Source organism: Drosophila pseudoobscura, chromosome X (genome assembly GCF_009870125.1).
Source record: "Drosophila pseudoobscura strain MV-25-SWS-2005 chromosome X, UCI_Dpse_MV25, whole genome shotgun sequence".
Taxonomy (NCBI): domain Eukaryota; kingdom Metazoa; phylum Arthropoda; class Insecta; order Diptera; family Drosophilidae; genus Drosophila; species Drosophila pseudoobscura.
Genome location: NC_046683.1, coordinates 54,149,231 through 54,167,112, shown reverse-complemented (window position 1 = coordinate 54,167,112; position 17,882 = coordinate 54,149,231). Strand labels below are relative to the sequence as shown.

Here is a 17,882-nt window from a genome sequence, read left to right as displayed (position 1 = left end):
TCAATTCTATAAATACTTATCTCGCAACACCACAATTTTGACACATTGAGAATTCACTTGTACACTTCTCATGTCGTAGCCAGACACAATAACCATTCCGGTATTCATGCATTTCAAGGTTAAGCTTTCTATGGAGTGTCTGCCAAGCAGCCCCGATTGATGTTAGACCTTATCTTGACAACTTGCCAGTTACCAGTTGCCAGTTGCCAGTCAGTCATACAATTTACTCAAGCAATCACATGTAGCCGTCGGTAGTCAGTAGTCAGTAGTCTATTGTTCTCCTTTGCTGCTGACAGGCAAGCGCCGGATTGAGTCCTGGGATCTTGCTTAAATGATTATTTTTATATTAAAGCCGAAAGGCTCCCCAAAGGGAGCTTTGCACTGTTTGGTATCCAGAGAATGCTGCACAGACTTATGTATATCTATATGCTCGCATTTATTGTGCAGGAAAAACTGTTTTCATTGTGTGTAACAATTGATTTGGATTTCGCTTTTGAATGGCAACTGAGTTACGAGAATGTGCAAATGGAAATAGAATGAAAATACTCGTCACATCGTCTGCTAGTGGCTCGGAGCAGCTCTACATATATATACATATATGTACATATGTATGTACTACTCATCTCGTCTGCATTTTGTGTGGCGCTTCATTTACTTTATGTCTTTTGTCTGCTCTTTATGTGAACATGGCTACAATTTGAATGAGCAGGAGCTCCATACACACAGACGATGGTGGAGTTGGTAGGAGTCCTCTTTGGTTCTTTCGGCACTTTTATGGATGCTCTGTCAAATGTTTCTGACTATTGTATTATTTATTGTATCGCTACTTGATGGGCATTCGCCGAAAGCGTTTTATGGGCTCTCTCGTGTCTTCCGATTGTGCGTAGGGGCTTCAGTGGGCTATCAATCATTCTGGCGCGTAACATTTCCAACGAAATGATCATTTAATAACTTTCCCCTAGACATTTATGAAGTGCCTACAAATTGGACCGCCGAATCCACTTGTCACAACCTGTTGGTTGGTCCATCGTTTATCACACACTGTTCTGCCGCCTGTTCAAAATGGCGGAACTAATGTGTCCGTTCTCCGGAATATTTGAATTATTATTACAACGCATTAGGATTACCACCGCCGTGACGGCCATAATGAGGCGCTGGAACTAAGTGCACAAATTCCACCCAATTCCCTGTGAAGGACAGCGCAAGGCAACTTTGACGAGGGACGACATGTAATTTATAGCCGAAAAAAAAAAATAGCCGAGAAGGAAAAATCGATTTGCGATATACGATCTGACAGCCTGCCCTGGGCTCGCTCATTGAGAAATGGCTTTAAAGTTAAAGCTAAAATGGATGGAAGGCCATATTTCGCACTTGTTGTCGTCTGGCCAGTGTCTCTGTCCGTGGAGACGTTTCCCCACCCTGGCGGGTACTCTGATATTACCATATAGTGCATAGGGATACCTCCATCAACGAAAGGAGGGTCAATATGAATGGTTTTGCATTTGTTAATAAGTTTCATATAACTGTTTATTTATTGTTTTTATAATGCCCATGCCTTATCCTTAGTGCACTGATCTCGCTATGATGTCTTGGAGAGTCTTCCAGCTGAAGCCTGGATGCTTGGGGATGGCCATCGGATTTCTTTGCGGCCGTGGGCCGACTTGGGTTAGCCTTCTGGCCCATTTTGAAGGAGTGCTTACTTGCAGGCTTGAGCACTCCATGTCTTTGTTCCTTTGCAAGCCATATTCTGAGGAGCTTCAGCTGGAGCTTCAGCTGGAAAGACTTTAAAGCAATTTCTTAGATAATTTAGTTCTGACAACTTTCCCCATCTTTACTTCGGTGCCCACTGAATTATGGATGCTTTTGTTTGCCATTCCACAGGCAGTACTTTCGGCGGGACATCGTTTTGTTGAATTTTAAATTTGTTCACATTCCTTGAATGCTTTGCCTCGTTTTGTGCCTCGTTAGTTACCCAATCGACATGCTGCTTTGTTGCTGCTGCTCCTCCTGGAGCTGTCTTAGCTGCGAGCGTTTTTGGTCCAATTTGCTGTTTTCCCTCGACTTCCATTGTGCACACGCACCGCTCTAATAATCCAATTTCCACGTGTTGACTTACGTGTTGTGACACTTGGAGCTGGTGCCCCCAGAATGGAGTTGTCCAAGGCTGCCGCTGCCTTGACTATTAAATGTTCTTATACGCAGACCATTTCCTAAAATATTTCCTCGTTGCACATGCTTAAACCCGAAAATCTTTTCATTAAATGCAATTGAATCAAATTCAAATTGATTTATCCATGAGTCTTCAATGACGGTCTTCACAGACCGCTGGGTAATTAGCAAGTGGCCAGAAGAGGAATTGCTGTTGTTTTTAACATCTCCGTCTGTCCATTTGGTTTTTGGCTTAGTGCCACACCAAGCGTAACCGCAATAATTGGCTTGTGGCGGTGGAATGTGGATGGGGTGGTGGGTGTTGCATCGTTATAGCGAATACTACTTGATTGTTGTTTCGTGGTTGCAATGCGAAATTGTTTGGCTTCGGATGGTTCTCGTTCTTTTGGCTACTTAAACGGAGAGCACCCTCCAATTTAATTGCAAATTATTGCCAATGGCCTTTCCGCTCAGATAATGCTATCAGTGTTTACTCTTGGTTGATAGCCCTTTGATAGCGGCTTTGGGTAAAGTTGGTACTTTGCATTTTTTTTTGTGCGTAAACCGGCCCTCAGTCCGTCAGCAGTGCATTCGAATGTATGCGTGTAAGCTGGTGATTGAAACTGATCCGAACGAGGCGTTTGATTGCAAGTAGGGCATGAGTTAATCAAGTTCTCCGGTATAGAACCAAACTGATAACTCGGATAAGGGCTTTAAGAGCCAGAAGAGTCTTCAACCCGCATTATAAACAAGTAACTACAGCAACCGTATTTGTATAGACTCGAATTATTATATTTTATTAAAAAAACTTCTCAATTAGTCATCTTCTAAAATGTGGCCGATACGATTTTCTTCTGTACATTTTTTGCCTCCTGTTGGTCATGAACCATCAGCAGTTTATCGTTCGCAGCGTCCTCCAGGCTTAGGCGACTCGCTCAAGGAGCTCCATGTTGAGTTTCAGGGGACAAAGATAGCCGAGAATGCCATGGACCATGAACAGACACGGGAATTGGGAACCAGGTACAACATGTTGGCTGACTACTGACTATCCATCGATGGAGCATCGTTGCGTCGACCAGGGCACACAGGAAGCGGGAGGGGAAGTCCGATAATTTTGTACGGTGTGTTAAAGCCAAATATAATTTTGAATTAAATGAATTCTGTCCTTGCTGACAGTCTGACTGAAATGTACTGACTGATTTTTCCAGAAGCAAAGCCTTATGAATACTCTCCCCAAACCAGTGCCAAATACCAAGCCTACTACTCAGATAAGTAAATTTAAAATAAAAACCCACTCGATTGTGCCTTAAAATAAACCATTTATTTACAAATATTTATAGGGACTACTATGTTGAGCATTACTGATGACCACGCACGGTCCGTGCTGCACTTTCACCGAGCTCTCGCTGCGCCAATCGCACTCGATTGGCACAAACTGGCCCTTCCGCATGACCGTCTTGGGCTTGGTGATGCCATAGCAGGCGTATTGGAAGACATTGCGAGAAATGGGCAGACACTGCTCGTAGATCTCGACAATATCCGCGTGCATGCTGTCCACGGAGAAGTCCTGGCCGCAGTGGAGCTGCTGGTGGATGTGCAACTTGCTGCGGCGCGTAAAATGAGTGCGACACCGACGACACTGCAGGGGACGGGTGGGCGAGGTCGGCGATGCTGTTGGTGGCACTGACGCTGGTGCGGAGCCCATAATGGGAGTTGGCAGCTCGTGCAGTCGCTGGAACTGGCCCATGATGTCGTTCAGAATGAGGAAATTCTTATTGGGCAACTGTTGCAGCGTCTCGCTGATGTGATACGGCACTACATAGAGCTCCTTGGTGGTTTTGCACTGCTGCAGGCCATGGAGATTGACGCGCATGTTGGGTGGAAAGTAGCCGAGGCATTCGCGGTAGTGCTTCAGGTAGGCGGCCTTGAGACTGGTCAGCTCGGCTTCGCTGGTAGTGCTGGAACTGGAACTGGAACTGGACCCCTCCTCCTGTCTCAGCTGAAGGGGCAGGGCAAACGATGACTCCATGGCTGGGGATTCGGCATCCTGCCGCTGTCTTTTCACTTGCACCCGTATTCTGGTAATGCTGCACTCGTCCAGTCCATGCTCACTGTTGCAGCTCAGGTAATTCTCGATCCTTTGCATTATCATCTCGTAGACCACACTCACGCACTCTTCTATGTCATAGTGATGATCCACCCTGAGGTTGCCGCTCTGGAAGATCAGCACCTGGTTCATAACGTTCACGTAGCAGGCCAGATTGAACTCCACGCTGAACGTGTTGTTGTGGAACATCCAGCGCAGCAGCTCGGGCACTCCCCTGGCACAGGTTTCGCCCATGAAGTGATCTAGCTTGTCCTTGGCGCTCTCGTCGCACAAGAAGAAGGTCTCTATCTGGCGCGCCTCGATGATGTCGAGCACGGCCTGCTGTTGCTTGCTCAGCTTGAGGCCCTGCGAGTTCTCGCCGCCACGTACCCAGTGCTGGCTAGGCGGCTCATCGGCGTCTATGCAACTATAGCAGGTGGCACACTCGTGCATCTGGCCCTGGGCATACCAGCGATGGTGGAATGTTTGTGTCGTTGCCTCATTGGTGAACACAAAGCTCGAAATGGGCTCGTCGTCGTACATGATGTCAAATGGCATGTTGGAATATGGATTTTCGGAATGGAAACTACTGTTGATGCTTCTCTGCTAAGATTCAGTTGATGACTGATGTGCTCTGCTTTGGAAGCGTTGGATTTATATGCGAACCACCCAGAGGGTAACTTGTAGTCGGAGCCTTTACCTGTATAACAGGTAGGTGGCTAAAGCCTCGATGGCTTACAGCTAACATCTGTTATTTGGAAATTCTTTGCCTAATCTCAGATCTCAGATTTATTGTGGGCTTTTATGATTTCCAGATGCCAGCATCTGCCAGCCGCTGGGAGAGGTAAGTTCGGGTAGATCTCATACCTGTCGCCATCTCACCTTCCACCTTAATTCTAGGATTGAGCCATTAAAGCCACAGCAATTCGAGCACAAGGACTGCCGCCTCAACCCACCAAGTGGCAGAAGGTAAAAAGATCATCCCTAGGAAAAATAAACCACCGACGCCCAGGCTTCCCTGGCGTCCTGTGCAATTTGCACTAGTCGAAGGAACGCAGAGCAGAACAGAGCAATGGAGAGGATAGGAGAGTATAGGAGAGGATAGGATAGACAAACCGCCATCATCCGCCTCCTCAAGCCTTGTCTCCACGCAAACGAAGTGGACAATGGCCACCACCGCATGGCAAGTGACGCGACAATGGCGCTCGAGGTCTGGAGCTCTGCAGCTCTGGTCATTCTCTCGGCGAGAGTCGGTCGCACTGCAGTCACTTAATTTCCGTTTCCTTTTTTCACGCTTCATTGTCTGCCTTTTGCGCTGTGGCCGTCTCTGGTTTAGGTTTTGGCTTTCCATTCCACTTCCTCCCACCCGCTTTTCTCGACTGCAATTTAAAGCTCTTCTTCGAGTGAAATATGCTCGAAAATTAACAAAGTCAATTAGAAGGTGCTTAAAGTAGACAATAATTATTTAAACAAGATGCTAGCTCTCATGTCCATTCATCTAGCTTGCGTTTCTCTCGAGGGTATGGCAGAATGTTAATAGAATAATGGGTATACGTTCCGCTAACGGGGTGTTTTATTACGTTTCCAGTAAGGCATTCCCTAGTTTACATTTGCAACACATCTTCCCTTTCTTATATGTTGCACAATTTGTACATTTTGCTGCCACAGGGGCACATGACAGAGAGCCAAAACTTAATTAAGTCTGATGTACATGCAGAGGGTGCTGTGGCAATGACACATGCGAGTCCTATGCAAACGCGAATCGAATTACCTTGGGCCCCAAAAGCAGATTCGGAGTCTGGCAAGGTCGAAAGATTGCAACAGCAGGAAAACAGGCGTTGACTGCCGCAGAGTTGCAGATTAAATCGGAAACTAAACAGACATCAGTTCAGTACCCTATTCCCAGGGGTGGACCAGTCTGCATCCATCAACTTCCAGCACTCAACATCGAACTGTAAAAGTGTTATTTGCTGTGTGCTATGTGAAACCGAATATCAAACGCCCCGTCAAGCCAAGCGAAGCAATCAAGCGGACGCACACAAGACCAAACGATAGATAGATGAAGGGATAGATGAGTACAGCTAAGGATAGGACTGTCTGTCTGTCAGAGGTAGCCACGGCTATCGACCGACTCATACCTTTTGGCCATTCCGTGGCTCGTCATAAAATTGTGAAACGCTTTTGGAGCCAACCATTGGAGGACAGTCCCTGGCACCGCCTGAGGCATGCCGCTTAAAAGCTTAGCAAAGGGTCGTCTAATGGATGCTGCAACGAAGCTCACAGCACACAGCACACCTGTCCAGGCTCTGTTTGAGGTTGAGGTCCATGTCCAGGCAATCCTGCAAAATTGAGATGCATAAAATCTGTCCGCAATCGGTCTGGGCTCCTTCGAAATCTCAGAGTGTTGACATTTTGTGTATTTTACTTATATTTTTTTATTCCTCTCAATTTTACAGATTACTTTGGACAATACCCGGACTGTGTGGAAAAGAGCAAGGACCCGGACCTGGACCCGGACCCGGACCGAACTTTTGATAGTTTGTTTTCCTGGGTAATTTGCAATGGAAAAAGCACAAGGTTCTGAGTAATTCCAATTGTTTAAATCTAGAGTGGAAGCTCAAGTGTCATAATTGCTATGAATTTAATTTCCTGGAACCGAAACCGTAAGTTTATCATGAAAACTTTTCGCAAATTCCCTGGTCAACTGCAGTCCCGCCCCACAAGGACTTGAAGTGTTTCTTGATTTGTTTTGCAAATGTAATTTGCTTCGACTTAAGATGCAGTTTACCCGTAAGTTGAAGAAGCTTCTTTTCCTTACCATTTTTGATATTATTTTTGAACAAAAAACTTTTCCACTTTATTTCCAGGCCAGGACCAGGACCAGGCCCAGGCCCAGGCCTATGCGGAAAATGCGGGTGAAAAGAACTTGTAACTCGGTTGCAATTTATGCTACAATTTTCATATTCATGCAACTAGCAACTACAACAAGGACAACCACTTCAAGTGTCTGGCTCTGGCGAAAATTGCCATAAAAAACTTTGGCCGTCTCAATGGCAAAAGTCGTCAACATCCACCGTTGTCGTCGTCGGCGCTGGCGCTGTCGTCGTTCCCCTCCTTTATGGCACAGACGCCTTTCAGACTGTGGGGCTCTGCTGGTCTGGTCTGGTCTGGTCTGGGATTTAAGGTGTTGACTTTCCTCCGTTAGCCTGGGCCACAATTTGTCAGCAAGTTTTCCTAACAACTAAATTCTATGCTCGGTTTGAGTGCAATTGCATCTCCCCCACCCCACCTCGTGGCCTGCTGCTGCATGCAAATTATGCAAATTTGACTTTCAACGAAAGCCCCTTTCGCTTTCTAACTGACTGGCTGCAAGGTCAACATATTTATGCCCTTTCAACCTCCTCCTTCTCCTTCTCGCCTCCTACTCAACCTCAATCCCAAACCACTCACCCATTTTATTTTGTATGCAACGAAATACAGCCCCCCTCCCGGGGCACCGAGACAGCAATTAAAATGCTTTAGAATTTAGTTCGCTGTCAGTCAAAGATTGAGTCACTTGTCGACGGCATCGTCATCGTCGCAGTCGCTGGTCTTGTTTGGCAGCTGCTGGTTGACTGCCTGATGGATGTCATTAGATGGTAGCCACCAATGAGCCACTTCTATTCAGAACTTCTTAACACAGGCAAGGCTTTGTAGGCAAACTGCTTTGCGGCTTAGAGACGGTACAAACAAGGTTGTATAGGCATGGTGAAATGCTGCACAAGGATCACAAATCACTTGAACAGGTCTCTTTCTCATGTCTTATACACACGCATCGGCGTTTAACAGAGGGAACTGTTGAACGGGTCGTAACATGGAGTATAAGACTGTTATTGAACTATGCCCAGCAGAAGAGGAGCGAGAGACCGTTTTATAAGAGATATATTCGAATGTTTCTATTAAAGTTAAGGGATATGTTTGTTACAGGTCCCAGAGGCCACTTTCCCCAAGTAGCTCTAATTAGTGATTAGCGAATATCTTTACTAAGACTTGGCCTTAAACATTTATGTTAGAATTGGCGTCTCCTTGGGGTATCAACTATTCAGTCACCATCAATCAAAACATCTTCTCAATGGCTTATGGTGCCATCTTATTTTCTGCATAATTTGCAATCTTTGTAAGCAAACGAATGAGTTCCATTCTTAATGACCTTGTTTTTTCGCTGCGCCACATGCTTGGCTAATTAATTATGCAGCAGTTTTGGGGGAGTGGGGGGGAACCAAATGGTTATCTAGTCTCTGCTAGAATTCTATTTAATTTATTGCATTTAATTGGAATGCATTTTGTATGAGTTTCGAACCATCTGTCCGCTCCGTTGGCTGTTTTAGATTATAAAGTTTTCGACACTGCTGTTTTAGCTATTGAATTATTCACCATCTGGTTCGTTGGCATACACTTCTCAGGAATTTTAAATCTAAATCTTTACACTATCTTTAATTGTTCGATAAATTGCTGGATTAAAAAATACTAATAATTTTTAGCTAGAACATTTTCATAGAAATACCTCAGCAATTCCAAACACTTTCCCGGAACCATTTCCTGCTTATTAAGCAGAAATGATTAAATACGAAAAGAAAACTCATTCATTAAATTCAAATGAAAAACTACTCCTTGGTTTTTTAGTCTTCATCTTAAGCGCTTCTTGGCTCATTGTAAATCAGTCGTTTAGCTTTTCTCGAGAAAATCGTTGATTACTTTTCCATGAGTTCCTTTTCATTTGCTTAACTCTTTGTGCAGAGCATGGCAGCTTCTCCATCCTGCTTCCGACATCCTCGAAGAGCTTTCCGCCCAATGCATTTCTTAATAAATCCCCCAATCCTTCGAAGACCTGGTTTCCTTTCTACCTTTACTTTCCTCCTTCATTAATACCATCTACTTTTTTTCTTCTTCGCTTGCCTTTTTGTAAATTTTATTCTCTCAATCAATGGGAAAATTCGATCAATCGTCAAATTTATCTACGATTTGCACACTGCGGCATCAAATGGAAATTTCCCTTTGAAGTGATGTTGATGTTTTACGACAACTTAAAATATCGGGAATTTGGTCATAAGGCTATGAATTTCCCACGGCTTGGGACTGTTATACCCATAACTAATCACTCATTGGCAATAACTACCTTAAGGTGACACTGAATAGGGCTACGGGCTGTGACCCATCTGCAATCACTCCCAAAGGTTAACCCCACCATTCGGCGTCAATTAAATTACTCCTGACATGTCCAGCTTACTTGTTCGTAAGCCAACTGATGACTTTCCACTGGCGTTTCAGCCGTTCGTAGCTGGCTGACAGGTGATTAAACCAGGCTCAGAGCCCCACCGCCCCACTGCTCCACCGCCCAATCGACGAAAACGACGCCGGCCCCGGGCATCACATCACTCAAAATCGCAGTTGCAAAATGCAGCAAATGAAAACAAAGCAAAGGCACGTAAATGGCTTAATAATTCTGTCAGTTTCCAGTCTGCTCCCGGCTGTCCCAAAATAGCTCCCACATGGAACCATGGCAGAGACCTGCCAACACGGCATTAAAACGGTTGACGTTTTACTTTTATTTATTTTTTTTGCGTAATTTCATAATTTATGCATAATAAAATGAGACCTGTGGTGTGGTGTGCTGGTATGGCTGTGTGGGATGTGGGATGTGGAAAGGACTTCCAAGTCCACCCGCCTGTGCTGGTTGTGCTGCTCCTACCATATTGCTACGCCGTCCTCATGGCAGTCCCGGAAGTAGTCTGCCCTTAGCCCCGCCCCCAACTGCCGCCCAGTGTTGGCTGGCATCCAACTGACATTTTTCATAAATGCTATAAGGAGGGGGCACATATATTTTTCTTGAATTTTTTCCTTTGCTCCTCACTCCCTCTGTTAGTGTCCCGTTTTGCTTTTTACTAATTTAACATTTCAGCGTCCAATTAACATTTTAAGCCAAAAAGCTTTGGGGAGTTCTGTTCTACACAAGGGAAGTATAAGCGAGGGGTCGGAAGACAGACAGACGGTGACGGAGAGAGAGGGAGACGCAGAGAGTCCCTCTCTGTGTGTGTGCTGAAAGAGAAAAAAATGTTGATTATGAAATTTTTGTATTCCCTGAATATAGTTAAGGTATAGAAATTTCAGTGACTGGAGGAGAGACGGCGGGCAGTCGATTGGAATTTCATTTGTTTGGGATTTTATTAAATTTTTTTTGGGAATTTAATCTCTATGAGATTTAAAATTCCACTGTGTTTATTTAATAATTTTGTAGATACAATTTACGATGAAATTTTAATAGAAAGTCAGAGCGGCGCGACAAAGGTTATACTCTTTAAGTGAGACAACAAGTAGAACAACAAAAAGTATATTTTAAACACGCTTTTATTCCGAGAGAATGAAGTAGGAATAGAAATAGGACTTCGGTAGATCGACGGTAGAATACGGTGAAATATTTTAGTACAGACAACACTATACATTTTCGACTTTTATATTGGAGCAGATCAGTTCCACCATAGTCACAAATACCCAACTTAATTCTTTTGAGGCCTTTTATGGTAGGTTTTCATTGGTTTTGCCGCGTTGAAATTTGCAATCACATTCATACATAGGTACATATGTATGTGTTTGGAGTCCACAGGTGCTCGTGCAAAGATTTGTATGGATTGCCCGTGCGTCGAGGGAATATGATTCCCTTCCAATTTCTTCAGAAGTAAACGTTTGTCGATAAGCGGAGTGTATGGCGTAGCGGCTGCTGTCTACAAAGTTTTACAAGCTTCGCTCTTGCTCTATTCTTCATTCTATTGTTCTCTCAACAACAACAACAACAACGCGCTGAGACGACTGCATCTCACAACGGAACAAACGAACGGGTGTCTACATTGGTGCGTATTTTCTGTCTTTATCTTGATCTTCTCTTCTCTTGAGCGCCCGCACTTTTATCACAGGTTTAGTTTCGTGATCTAGTACACGCCTACACATACATACATATACACAACTCTCTTGCTTGGCCACCAACTTTCGCTCTCGTTCTTATGAGTGAGATAGGGAGAGATGAGACGAGCCTTGAGCCGCCCACGCTGCTGCTCTTCCCCCCCACCCCTCATTCATAGCAGTCATAAGAGCGGTCAATTAATTCTTTTTAATTCCTCTCGTCTTATTAAGAGAGAGGAAGTCGTGCAGAAACGAAGGCCGATCTGCGAACCGAGCTTTGACTGGCCTACGCTGCTCTGCTGCCCCCCTCTCCCATGACGTGACACACCGAACACACAAGCTTTCGCTTCGCCCATGCTGCTGCATTCTTTTCACAGCTTCGACTACTCTTCGATCTTATCGCCACTGTTATTTCCCCCCGGTTTCTCATTCAAAGCGGTAGTTTAAAGCGGTCGTTCAAATCGGTCTTTTAAAGCGTTCGTTTAAATCGTATTTCTAGTAAAAGTGCGCGTGCGCGCCCTGCAACTAACGTGAAAAGTTCCCAAATGATTTTTTTCCTACGAAAATATAATTAAAATCAATTATTCCTCATTTTCGCTAGGCCACAAGGTCTTAAGGTGTGTGCGTCGTGTGTGATAAAAAATTTTTTAAATTTTTGTTTTTGTTTATGTGTTTTTGTGGAAAACAACATTATAAAGAAATGCAACGCAAAAAAATAGAAAATTATATTCAAAGATACAGAACTAAAAAGCAGCTACATACACGTCCCAAAAGTAGACAGAAGATAATATTAAACTACATATTGAAAATGCATATAAGAACAGGTGAGTCTTTCCGTTTTATACGGTTATATACTTTTTCCGAAATTTATAAATATGTATTTATAATAATTATAATTTTCTGTAATATTCTGTATATCTCGTATATCATCCTTTCCCTACTTTTTAATTTATAGATATTTTTTGGTTTTCGATCAGTGAATTTTTTCTAGTGTGATAGTTATACGTTTTTAGGGGGATGTACGTTGATCGATCGGTTTTGTATGTTTTGTCTGAACCACTGTCTATATCCTCGGCCAGAAACATTTGTCTGCAGGCAGCTTGGGTGGGGTTTTTTTTACACACAAGCAACCACAAATTGTATCTGCTAGATACAGGACTTATCGTTTGCGCTGGATACTGCAACGGATATGGAATCCCCTCTGTTCGATTCTCACTATTATAATTCTAAGAAGTATAAATATTTGCGTTTTTTTTTAATCTGACAGACCTGCAACTCTGTCTTTAATTGGATTTTTCTCAAATAGAATAGATTTGAGATATTTCATTTTTAAACTTATTTCGATGGTTCCAGGGTTTAAAATATAAAAAAAATTATATATGTATATACTTAATGTACCAAAACAGTGACCCTACCACCCTGGAAATTTGGAGCTTTTGAAAAATCTCATTAAATTTCTGTTTGGCAAAATGTGTGGGAGGTTCCTGGAAGCAGTTGAGCAACTCAAGCAGTGGTGCCCAATACAAAGAGCAAGTGGAGAACAGAAGCCTTCGAAGAACCCATCAACTCTTTGGTTAAATCAAGTACTAAATGAGTAATAATGAATGATGTGGCAGGTCGGTCGGGTGTTTGCATAGGCTCTGCTACCGATTCCGGCAGTACTCGACCCTCGACCCTCGCCACTCGACACTCGACACTCGGGTCGACTGCCGTCTCTACGTTTCTGTACATTCATTCTCGTTATTTCTTATTCAGCAGCCATCAGCATGCACTTAGGGCTCGTTTTAATGCAAATTCCAGCCCGGCACATGTGCCACGTGATGTGCGAATGTTGGCAAAATCCATTTACCACTTAACCGCCTCGAAGGGGAATTACAGTTGCATTCCAAGAAAATAATAGAAAATAATTAATGCAGTTTTATTGTATAGAATAATTTCTCCGAATAATTTCTCTGCTGCAAGGGAACTGCCACAGAATGTTGCTCATTAAAATTGAAATTGTATGATTTTTGTATATGTTTTAATTTTTCTTCCCCTTTTCCACACACTCTCCCTCCCCCTCTCTCTGCCTTAACCCTTTGTCGTTTGTGATTTCGTCGTCGCCGTCGTCGTCGTCGTCGTCCTGGATGGCAGAAAGTTCCAGTTTGCCAGCGTGTTAATTTGTGCGTAAACGTTGCACTAACGAAGCGGAAGAGGGAAGGAAGGGATTGGTTGGGAAGCGAAGAAGCTTTTGCCCTCTGAATAATACAGCAGCGTGTGAGGTGCGGGACGATTGCGAGGGCTTTGTGGGGGGCGGCGTGCAGGCAGCCGGCAGCCGGCATTCAGACGGATGGAACGCGTAATTGAAATGGCATTTAAATGTTTTTGGGGGCGGGAAGGGAAGGGAAGGGGGCTACGGACCTGTGTGACTTCGCTTCAAGCGTGCATTTTCCATGTGAGAGAATGTCATACAACATTATGGAGCTTGATTAAAGGGAGCTCTGATAGAGGGACAACATCTGTGGAGATAAAGGTCCAAGGGAACATATGTACATAGATTATTTGATTTAATTCGAACCTAAGAAATTTAATGGGTATTTGCAATAGAACCGCCTTGAATGGAAAGTTATGGGTAAAGAAATGTTCTTCTTTTCTTTCTCAGCCTGAGTCCTGGGGCACACAGAATCACCACAACTGCAGATTGTACCACAAAACTCTTTGAATTTGTTCGAATTGCAATATATCTGTTTAAATGAGTTTATTCTTCTTAGTGGTTCAACATAAAACTGATTTAAGATTGAATTTTCTTAATTGGTAAATCGTGCTGCTGCTGAATGCTGGCTTCACCTGCAGGCCACCGCAAAACCAATTACAATCTAGTGGGGAAACTCTAGTGTCGGTCTTCAGTCTTGAGCCATGGATGGGAGTCGCCAGAATTTGCCCGGGAAACCGCAAACTTTTCCACACTGTCCAACACTGAGCAGAGCGAGAGCTCCATTAGAAAGTTGAAACCACACATATCAATTACTCAAGTTTTCGCTTGTTGGCGTCTGGCGTCGGGCGACGGGCGACGTGCGTCTCGTCGCCTTGGTATCGTCCTGTATCGTCCTGCAATTGTATGGGAAATTCCAGAGCCGCAGTAGCTCTGAAGACAAGCAACAACCGAAAGTTTTTGGCCATGATTCGAAATTTGCATTTCATTCCGGCCAGTGCTGGACAGTGCCGGGCAGTGCTGCGGCTGCGGCTGCCGCTCATAACTTGACGGTCCGCTCTGACAGGCATTTCCGCCTGCAGACCGACCGGAATCTATTTGTTCTTCTTTCGCTTTTCCCCTTAAAGTTTCTTCTCACTGTTTGTTTGACATTTTATTTGTTTAAGTAGAGAAAACAAATTCGCTTATTGTTATGCCATTCCCATTCCTATTCCCCTCTCCCTCAACCTCCCCTACCCCCCACATTGCTCCTTGTACTATTTGTTTCTTCTACTTTTCCGACTTTAATGCGTAAATATTTTTACGCTTTTGGCATGGAAAGCAGCAGCAGCCAAAAGGCAAGGCAACAAGCGAACAAATTTCATAAAAAATTCACAACAGGCGAACGAAATAAGATAAAATAAAATAAAATAAAAAACCCCCACCCCCCTGCTGGGAGGTGGAGGTGGGCAAAAAGTTTTCCTCGTTTTTTTGCTCTCTCTCTCTCTCTCTCTCTGTGTGTGTCTCCCAGTCGATATTAAATGAAGCTGTAAGAACTTTTGCCTTTGTAGCTGTTTTTCTCCTGCTGTTTCGGGTCTGGGTTTTTCAAAAGTTCGCACTGAATTTATATCCCAGCGAGTAGTGTCGGGAAAATGGTAGTAAAATGGTTGAAAAACGCTGCTTGGATCCTCATGTGCGGGCGAGTTGGATACCCGTGGGGGGGGGGGGGGGGGGGGGCTTGACCCAGGAATATTTTTAGCCATCGGGCTTCAGCCCCAGGTGCAGGTTGCAGCTCGCCGGCTACGCACACAGGTATTTTTTTCTGGTCTTTTGTTTTATGGCAGTTTGAAAGCATCTTGGATATTTTTGACATAAATCAAAGAAATACTTGCTAATAAATTGATTGTAAAGTGTTTTTTGTACACGCCTCTCTGGGGGAGTCTCTTTGGGGGAGACTAGGCGGCAAGCCCCCTGCCCTCGGGCCAACCCTAGGCTCACTCGCTTCGCTCAATCCCAACTCTTTCTTATATAACAGACAGATAATTTATTTAATATTATAATCGCTTAAACTATGGGCCAATATTGTTAAAATTTATTTAAAATTTATTTAATTATTACTTACACATTTTTTTATTTTTCATGTTTGATTTTTTTGAATCTTCATGGAATTTGAGGGCTTCATAAACCTTTTGCTTATTAATTTGTGCGACTACTGAGGTGTATTATTTGATCCCCTTATTTCAGAGGAAGTGGAGGCATCTTTCTAACAATTTACAAACTATTATTAAATTAAATCGGGCTTCGCCAAGGAGAGCCCTCATTAATTAGAGAATGATTTAAAATGCTGCTGGATATCCGATGTTCGATGGGTAAGCACTCCATTAAGACCAGACCCAGTTCCTTGTGCTGCCAGTACATTCGGGGACATTGACTTTAAGCCGAGAAAGGACCATTTGCACTTAAGAGGAGGATCCCAGCAGCGAAATGCATTTACAGCGTAATCCAATCTCCGCCATAATGAAATGCTAATGGCCAGGACACAGACACACAGGGATTTCCAATTGGAGTTGCACTCAGAGGAGGCCGGAAGCAGCCGAGTAGGGCATACAGGGCACTCTGGTTGACACCCCCCGAAAATGCAACAGACCCTGGAGGAAGTCGCCTCTGGCTCTGCATCTGGCTTTGCCTCTGCCGCTGGCTCTGCCTCTGGCTCTGCCGCTGGCTCTGCCCCTGCCTCTGGCCGTGTCTTGGGTCACGTTTTGTATTTCACGCTTCGTTCTTTGTGGCTCCGAATGTGTGTATGTCTGCTGCTGCTGCTGCAGGATTTTTAATAACCCACGTTCCAGATTGCATTCAAGCCATACTTGTGCTCAATCGTTTTGACCAGCAATCGGGTGTTGTTAACGGCTGATGACAACGATGTTGGCCTGAATGGACCTACAGCATTGTCTTGGAGATGGCTTTTTCGGGACCTGACACTGACATCTTCGAACGAGCCGAAAGATTGTTTCAGTTTATCTTTTCTCGACTGGTAGCAGGGGAAAATCGATTCATTTCACTCACATATGAGTTCTGGTCCGACCGCAAATTTGATTTTTCAATGACCACACACACACCCACACACCCGCACACAGCTCTCTGACCACAGAGAAAGGTGGGTGACAGGTCAGGCCACACCGACATCCTGCCGGGCCTGTGGACAGGCCACTCAAATTCCACAAACTAATCAACTAATAAGGCTCGAAGCTTCGGCCGAGAAGGCCATCGGCACAACTCTAGCCATAAATCAGATTCAAGCTGCATACATAAATCCTTGTGGGAGAAGGAAACCCCCAGCGGAGGCTATCAAAAGCCAGAAGTGCCAGGGCAGCATTCAAAAGTCAAAAGTAATAATGATACTGATGCTGAAGCTGAAGCCAACGGGAAAAATCTCACAAATTTGCACTCGAAAAAGTTGCCAAGCTCCTCTCCGGCTTACGCAAATTCCCCGTTCAGGGCATACAGCCATACAAGGGGCCAACGAGCAGCTCTCTGCAGCTTTGAGTTTTTGCCATTTGTTTTTATTTTATTTTATTTTATTTTTGTTCCTTTCACCCATATTTGAGTTAAAATTTTCACTTTTCACCTTCCGGCGTGCCGTTCAGCCGCTGCCGTCGCCTGCAGGTAAAAGCAGCTTTCGCCCAGCTCTTTATTCTGGGGCGCTGAAACGCATAAATCAATGGGGGAAAAATCAAGTAAGCAAGCCACCAGGTAAGCAACAGACCGGGCTGGGACGGGACGGAGGAGGAGGATGAGGAGGGGGAAGATGGCAGCAAGCCAAGTTCCTAAACTTGATTTAATGCCGGTGCAGTAGAGGCAAAGGAAAAGGCAACGAGAATACAATATATTGGCAGGTTGTTCTCCAAAGTGTTGCTGGCTTAAAAGCTCTTAACCTGACTTGAATCGCATCGATATAAATCAGCAATCGGCAACAGAGAAATACTCGCAAAGAATTTGAGATTTGTTCCTTGACAAATTGATGCTGGCCGAAAGCTGATGTCAATCTTTAAAATTTTCAATTGGGGGAATGGCATCTCAAGAGCGTACAGAATATATTTATATAATAATACACTCATAAATATTTTATAAAATTCCATTTTATTAACGCACTTTCAAGCACATTTACATACATAAATTAAATACGTTTAGCCTAAACTATAGCTCCGTCCCTGTCCGACGATGTTGGGTAAACTAATTGAATTAATTTATATGCACTTTGCCAGGCCAGGCCGGAAACAGGAAGGGGGGCCACCCTTCACCCACTCACATCAGCATTCAACCAACTAGCAGTTGAATAATTTATCAAGTGTTGAATTTCCTTCTGGCAAACTTGTCCGAGAGAAACATACCCGTACGAGCGCTGATTTATCGAAGGCAAGTCCTTTCTTTTTTTTTTTTTTTTGGTATATATCTCCTTAACTTTCTCTTAAGTTTTCAATTAAAACTTTAGCGAAATCCAAAAAAAAAGGGTCCCCAGTATCTATATAGTTCCATATTGACTAGGAC

At 44.1% G+C, this 17,882-nt stretch overlaps 1 protein-coding gene and 1 long non-coding RNA gene across 2 annotated transcripts; one reads left to right on the top strand and one right to left on the bottom strand.

Moving 5' to 3' along the window:
* Nucleotides 1-3,454: 3,454 nt before the first annotated feature.
* LOC4813126 (protein terminus-like) lies at nucleotides 3,455-4,887 on the bottom strand. The gene has a single exon (XM_001353949.4). It carries the CDS (start codon nucleotides 4,790-4,792, stop codon nucleotides 3,473-3,475), a length of 1,320 nt encoding a protein of 439 aa, XP_001353985.3. The 5' UTR covers nucleotides 4,793-4,887; the 3' UTR covers nucleotides 3,455-3,472.
* Nucleotides 4,888-6,791: 1,904 nt separating this feature from the next.
* On the top strand, nucleotides 6,792-11,961 carry LOC26532334 (uncharacterized). The gene is made up of 3 exons (XR_004469818.1): nucleotides 6,792-7,024; nucleotides 7,102-11,118; nucleotides 11,399-11,961. It is a non-coding gene; the product is annotated as an uncharacterized lncRNA (long non-coding RNA).
* The last annotated feature ends 5,921 nt before the right edge of the window (nucleotides 11,962-17,882 follow it).

Coding starts and splice junctions, on each gene's coding strand:
- LOC4813126 (XM_001353949.4), bottom strand. CDS start 4,792: ATGCCATTTGACATCATGTACGACGACGAGCCCATTTCGAGCTTTGTG.